Source organism: Rattus rattus, chromosome 1 (genome assembly GCF_011064425.1).
Source record: "Rattus rattus isolate New Zealand chromosome 1, Rrattus_CSIRO_v1, whole genome shotgun sequence".
Classification (NCBI taxonomy): domain Eukaryota; kingdom Metazoa; phylum Chordata; class Mammalia; order Rodentia; family Muridae; genus Rattus; species Rattus rattus.
This window is the reverse complement of record NC_046154.1, coordinates 232,495,045-232,502,773: the sequence shown is the minus strand read 5'-3', so window position 1 is coordinate 232,502,773 and position 7,729 is coordinate 232,495,045. Positions and strand designations below refer to the sequence as shown.

At 39.7% G+C, this 7,729-nt stretch overlaps 1 protein-coding gene across 1 annotated transcript; it reads left to right on the top strand.

The window, feature by feature from the left end:
• The first annotated feature begins 5,137 nt into the window (after window positions 1-5,137).
• LOC116888552 (olfactory receptor 63) lies at window positions 5,138-6,088 on the top strand. Its single transcript, XM_032889886.1, has one exon. It carries the CDS (start codon window positions 5,138-5,140, stop codon window positions 6,086-6,088), a length of 951 nt encoding a protein of 316 aa, XP_032745777.1.
• Window positions 6,089-7,729: the final 1,641 nt, after the last annotated feature.

Here is a 7,729-nt window from a genome sequence, read left to right as displayed (position 1 = left end):
AATGGCTTGTAGGAAAGCATAACATGGAGAAGGGACAGAGAATCACTTCAAAATACTCTATGTGCTTGCCACTAAATCTTCCTGTGGAGTTCACATTCACATTCCAGGCAAGAGAAGCCCCTTTGCTGTCAAACCTCACAGAGCACTCGCCCAGGTAACAAGGATCCAGGTGACCGGATAAAAAGGCTCAACAGGATTAATTTCTGTAGACTGGCCTAGCCTGGTATTGGTGTGTAGGACTAGACAAAAGGGAGTCTTACTGCTTCAAGGCTGCCTGGAGTGTTTGCCCAGAGTGCCTCATCATCCAATGTCCTGGGCACTCACTTCAAGTACTGTGCTAAAGGCCTTCAGTAAGCGGTGATACTGCTCTAGTGAATATGTCTGGAAGGGAGACAGAGACAGAAAGGAAAATAGAGATTTACTGGCATATTGTGGGTGGAAGTCAAGAATGCTGTCATACCTCATACAATGCACAAGACATCTTCCACATAAGAAAGTACCAGCCCCAAATACTCCCAGTGATAAGGTTGAGAAATCCTGCTGCATGTATCTGGCTGCCACAGTTGTGCCCTGCTACAGCATTGGGCCACACAGAATAGTTCCAGACTCATATGATTCTAGCATCCCCAAATACAGTGATGTTCCAGAGTTTACCATGGTTTTGCTTTATTCCTTCATTACACTGTTGTGTGTATTTCTAAGTCCTAGCAGTGATTCCCTGTCTACTTCCTTTCCATCTTGCCCACCTTCTCTACAGTTATGAATAAGCAGACACTAAAGCAAGCCCCCTCACTAAAATGAATACCACAGAAAACATTCTGCTGTACACCCACTCACAAGCAGGTTTGAAAACTATTACAGACACCTGGGAGATATTTACTGGATGACGTGTCATATCATGACCCTGTGTAAATTTTTAAATTTTATTTACCTTTCCACTGATGTCTCGTGTGTATGTGTCCGTGTATATGTGTGTGTGTGTGTCCGTGCATATGTGTGTGTGCGTGTGTGTGCGCGTGTGCGCGCGCACACGTGCTAGGGTTGGGGACCACAAGGCATTCCATGGAGGTGTATCTGGAGGTCAAAGGACTCTCACTCTACCAGTGGTTCTCAGAGATCAAACTCCAGTTATTAGGCTTGGCTGCAAGTGCCTTTGCCTTTGAGCAATCATATGCTTAATATAAATATAAATTTCCTCTTTTTACACTCCCAGCAGCATTTCTGAGGATTTTCCATACCTCTAAGCCCAGCCAACATGGGACACTTTCTGCTTTATGGAATTTTGCTCCAGACAGTTAATTCAGTACCTGACTTCATTTGCTTTTGTTCTTGATTCCTACCAATATTCCCTATCTGCACGGAGCCATATTGGATTTGGGCCTAGCTGCTTTTTGACTGCATGGTTCAAAGTGACTCTTGGCTGTTTGGCCACAGAGACCCACCCCTTAGATGACTGCCATAAGTCTTAGATTGTTGGATAAAGCCTCTCCCATGAATTTACGGCACAGGAGTATAACATTCAAGGGATGCCTCAGCTCGAAAATTTTATCTCCTCAGTCTACATTTGTCTTCGCCTGACCTCTTTGCCTCCAGCTATTGCCTATACCCTCATCTCCCCCCCTTCATATTTCACAATGGTCCTCCCCTACCTGAAAGCCTTTTAACGTTCATCCCAATAAGCGAGACCTTGACAACAGAATCTTGCTTGGTCTCCTTCTTCTCTTCACCCCCATTTTGGCCCACAGGTAGAAAGCCTCTTCGGGACCCTGAATAACTGGGTCCCCGCTGGCGGGGACACCTATCTTCTGGTGCCATTTAAGCCCATTCTATTTATATATTCCTGCTCTGTTTTGCATCAAAAATTTTTAAATTTTTTCTATATATGTTTCTCTTGTCGATTTTAGACAATGTAATTAATTTCCACTATTTTTCCATCTATTTGCTGACCTACCTGAGCTATCTTATCAACCAGAGCCCTATAATGTGATTATTGTCTGATGTTGGAATTTCACATATTTTAGTCTTTCACAACCTAAGACAGCAAACTCGTTCTCCTAAACTTTGTACTTAATACCTTGATAGTTACTTTTCATACCTTTATTCTCTCTGGATTCCAATTTATCATGGGATTGGAGGCAAATGAGATTCGCATAGCTTCATTGAAGGCATTTTCCTAAAACAAATGACTAAACAATCTACATCTTTCTCTTCATATGGAATGCCAAGTTTTGTTTTAAAATCTTATGTTTAGTTTTGAATAGTTTAATATTCTTAAATCTTCTAACGAGTTTAAATCGCCTTCATGCTGTTTCAACATTGCACTTTAAAAATTGATGATGGCACAGTGTGGGAAAGGACTCAGGAACTCCTACCCCTCATTGAAGAGCAGGTGAGAGCTGATGGCTGCTGGAAAGGGAGACTCGGTTTTCTTTAAGGGTGTCAGGTCCCTGATCGACGTCACTTAGTGATCAGTGTACGGGAACACAACCTGAAATCGGTAGATTATGTTGAAAACATAAGGACATCATGAAGTTGGGAGGAAAGGAGGCAGGGAGTGATTCTACAGTGAGTTAGGGGAAGAGATGGGAGTAGGACATTATCAAAATATATTATGATTACATGTGTGCATGTATGCATAAAATTGTCAAAGAATACAAATATTATATTTTAAAAATTATTATGTAAAATATATTGTATAAGAAAATAATATATTTTCAATACAAGAAAATAAATTACTTTGACTATATAATTGTCCCTGAAACTGGGAGAGGATGGCTCTGTTTCTGTTTCAGATAATTTGTTTAGTATCAGTCTTTTTTTTCCCTGGAGCAATTTGGTAAGATTTTTTTAAAGATCGTATCTTATATCTGAATCACTGAGATTTCAAATAAAATTTCACTGTGGAGGTGATTTGCAGAGCTGATATCAAATAAGATCATTCACTTATAACTGTAAACTTTGGATATTTAAATTACCTTTTATACTTTTATTAACACAAAATTTTCTTCTTTGTAAGTATTACAGTATTTTGGTAAACCAATGTATATTGTATAGACAATGTTTTAAAATATCATGAACATCTACTGGATATCTTTAAACCATATCATTGTCTTCATGGGTTCTTTCGAATGACACATAGGAGGTCATTTTTCAATTAATTAATATATTTCTACAGACAGAATAAAAAACAGAAGTATATGTATGTGTGACATTTAACCCAGACATATTATATAATTCTGAAAATATTAAATAATTTAAAACATTCTCCATTTAAACTTCTAATACCTTTTTTAAAAGATATTATTTTTATTTTTTATGAGTAGACTGTAGCTGTCGTCAGACACACCAGAAGAGGGCATCAGATCTCATTTCAGGTGGTTGTGAGCCACCATGTGGTTGCTGGGAATTGAACTCAGGACCTCTGGAAGAGCAGTCAGTGCTCTTAACCATTGAGCCATCTCTCCAGCCCCTAATATGATTTTTTTTTAAAAAAAAAGAGCTGTTGTTACACCAACTGAGAAGGCTCTTAGGATCTTCAATTTTTATTGAATGTTAAAACAAAAAGCAAAATCTGAGAACCGGTGTTCTTTTGTGGGTTTGTTTGTTTATTTGTTTGTTTGTTTGTTTGTTTGTTTGTTTGAGACAGGATTTCTCTGTGTAGCCCTGGCTGTCCTGGAACTCACTCTGTAAACAAGGCTGGTCTTAAACTCACAGAGATCCAATTATACGTACATGCACACACACACACACACACACACACACACACACAATTATTTTGCTAAGGGACATTGTTTACTTTTATCTAAATGATATAGTTGAAGGGAGATTCTTGATGTAAGGAGTGCTGTTTCTTTCCGATCAATCTCTTTTGTAGCACCTATTGCCTTTGATTGTACTAACTGGTTATATTGATTATCTTACCCCTAAATTTGTCTCTTCCCTCATAATCCACATCTAGCTTACTTATTTACATGGAAAAGGATAGCCATGACAGTGAGTATCTCAACCCTAAAATAATTCATTTCTTCATACACTCTCATATAAGTTAATTTTATGTTGTGTGTGCTCAATGGAGATTTTGTGTTTTGAAGTCACAATACAAAATTAACTTTTGTTTTATTTTATATCTTAAAGCAAAGTGAATGTAGACTTATGAAAAAATGTGAGAAAGAATTCCTGAGAGTAGGAGGGGCTTCAAGAGAAGAATACCCTGATACATTTTTTTTAAAATGTGTTTGCATCAGGATTAAAATAATGATATTGTGTTTCTATTTAATTGACTGAAGTGATGAATCCCAAGACAGGGTTTCTGACACTGAATCGTCCTTGTCATTTAAGAGTCAAACCAATACCACTTGACCACAAAAACCTTAAGTGTGCCCTGTTCATTAACTAGAGCATTTACTTTTATTTTTCCATACCCATTCTTATTTAGAGTTACTTCATTATTTTAAGTGTGTGTGTGTGTGTGTGTGTGTGTGTGTGTGTGTGTGTGTGTGTGTGTGTGTGCACGTGCAGGGACCCACCACAGCCAGAGAAGTTGTCAGACCCCTGGAGTTCTGTGCAGTTGTGACTGCCCAAAGTACGTGCTGAGAATTCAACTCTGGTTCTCTGCAAAAGCAGTATGTGATCTCTCTCTCCAGCCCATCTCTCCAGCTCCAACCCATAAACATACTTTTTTGTTTGTTGGTAGGTTGGTCGGTTTGGTTGGTTTGGTTTGGTTTTTTGAGACAGGGTTCCCCTATGTAGCCCTGACTGTTCTGGAACTCACTTTATAGAATGAGCTGTCCTCTAATTCAGAGGTGCACTTGCCTCTGTCTCCCAAGTGTTGGGATTCAGGGAATGCACCACAACAACTGACAGCCCATAAGCATTCTTACATGGATTTAGGAGATTGAATTAACATGATGAAATCATCTAGGAAGCGTTATCTTTTCTATACTTTTGAATAATACTAAGTGACTGGTTTTTCAAATATTACTAGGACTCATTTGTAAGCTCACTGGGGTCACAATCTTAGGGAAAATGAGAAATGTCCACTGAGTTTGTCAAACACGAAGCCTTTAAGATTGCTGCTGCTCTGTCCCAGAGCTGTGTTTTCATCAATGTATTTCTGATCTCATCAGCCTCAGAAGCCATGCCTGGTCAGAACTACAGCACCATCTCAGAATTTATCCTCTTTGGCTTCTCAGCCTTCCCACACCAGGTGCTCCCTGCTCTCTTCCTGCTGTACTTGCTGATGTATTTGTTCACACTCCTGGGGAACCTGTTCATCATGGCTGCTATCTGGACAGAACACAGACTCCACACACCCATGTACCTCTTCCTGTGTGCCCTCTCCATCTCAGAAATTCTCTTCACTGTCGTCATCACGCCCCGCATGCTGTCTGACCTGCTGTCCACCCATCGATCCATCACATTTATAGCTTGTGCTAACCAATTGTTTTTCTCCTTCACATTTGGCTACACTCACTCCTTCCTGCTCGTGGTCATGGGTTATGACCGCTATGTAGCCATCTGCCGCCCCCTGCATTACCATGTGCTCATGAGCATCCAAGGCTGTGCTCGTCTTGTGGCCTGGTCTTGGGCTGGTGGCTCACTCATTGGGATGACATTGACAATAGTAATTTTCCACCTTACCTTCTGTGACTCTAATGTGATCCATCACTTTCCCTGTCATGTGTTTTCCCTCTTAAAGTTGGCCTGTGGGGAAGGGACAGCCTCTGTTACTATCGCCGTGATCCTGCTGTGTGTCACACCCCTCACAGGATGCCTGGTCTTCATCGTCCTCTCTTATGTATTTATTGTGGCCGCCATCTTGAGAATCCCCTCGACTGAGGGCCGGCACAAGACATTCTCCACATGTGCATCCCATCTCACTGTGGTGATCGTGCACTATGGCTTTGCCTCCCTTATTTACCTCAAGTCCAGGGGACTCCACTCACTCTACACTGATACGCTCATGTCCACCACCTACACGGTCTTCACCCCCTTCCTTAGTCCAATTATCTTCAGCCTCAGGAATAAGGAGCTGAAAAGTGCTATAAATAAAAGCTTCTATAGGAATCTCTGCCAAAAAGGTTTCTAAGCGTCAATTCTCTTGTTCTGAAATAAGACAGAAGGGTGAGATTTTCCTAGAAATCTTTAAATGATGAACTCATGTAAGTCTGTGTTTGATCCATGCTCGTGATTTTTCCCCACACTTCTTCCTTAATCTCAGGAAGCTGTGTTCCTCTGTTTGTGATCTTGTGTGATTGTATCCTTCCAACTACCTTCATTGTAATCATGTCATGCATGCATGGTACTTGTTATATTTTATGAGCACTTAAAATTTCCATTTTTAGGTATATTGTGCACTTCTACTTAGTTCCTTAATTTTTAGCAGATATTCTTGAAGTACAATATATGTACCCCCCCTATCTGTGTCAGTTGCCCCTGCTCATAGGCCCTGAGTTCTTAATTCTTCGATTACAAGTAAAGGTTTATATTTTATATTGTGCTTCAGATAAATCAATTGACAATATCTGAAGAAAAGCAGTTCTTGTGGGGGAACTTGTATCTGAATCTTAAGGCAGTGGTGTATAAATTTATGAGGACAAGGAACTCTGACATACACACATTTGGTCATGTACATGATTCACATTAAATGAACGAATGCAAATATAACCTATAACCTATAACCTCACCACTAACATAGAAAAAACAGTGTTTAAAGCTACCATGTCAGTTCTTCTTGCTCTTGTGATAGAAGTATAATAAAGTAGGTGGCTTATAAACAGCATTTCATTTTCACAGTTCAGGAGGCTGGGAAATGCAAGGCTGTGAAGACAGCGGATTAAATGTGCAGTGAAAGATACCTTCGTGGTTTATATTCAGTGACCTTTACTTGTGTCTTCAATTTAAAAAATGGGTAAATAGTCTGATTTTAGTTAAAAATTGTGTATGTGCATGATGTGTGGAGGGGTCTATGTGTCATAGCATCCTTGTGGAGGTCAGTTAGTAACTGTTTGGAGCCAGCTTTTCCTTCCACCTTGGCATGGGATTCAGGGAACTGATTAAAATCATAAGGCTTGTTCAGCAGGCCCCTTTACCTGCTTCTCTTAATTACCAGGTTAGTTCTCTTAATTAATTAATTAAATAGTTAATTAATTTTATTAGTTTAATTTGTTCTTTAATCTTTTCATAACAATGTAAAATGTGCTTCAATTACTCATAACTCAAACCTATGTAAATTCCACCTCCTCTCTAGAAATCCTTTTCCCACATTTATGTCTTTATGACTCACTGGGTTTAACCAAGGTCATCTGTGTTACCACAGGTTTGGAAATATTAACTGGAGCTTGGTGGGTTACTAGTGAGTACACAACCGAAAATAAAAGGTGATTCCTCCCCTCCAAGAATCATTCTGTACCTGATAATTCATCAGGAAGGAATAGGTTCCTATGAGCTCCTCCCCAATTCATAATGGACTGTTCACCAATCCAAACTTGGGCAAGCCCAGTGTTTCTGTAGTGGCTGTGTCATGCCATTGATATTTTGCAGGTAACATTCACAAGATATGAGTATTAGAGAGTTTATATGTTTGACAAGATCGGAACATTGTAATTTTTTCAGATTTATCAGTCAAATCCACATTCAGGAGGTTGAGACAGAAAGCTGTGCATTTAAACCCATTGTCCGGATTACTGTAGCAGTGAATTAGATAACCACTTTGGCTCCCGGCAGGAAC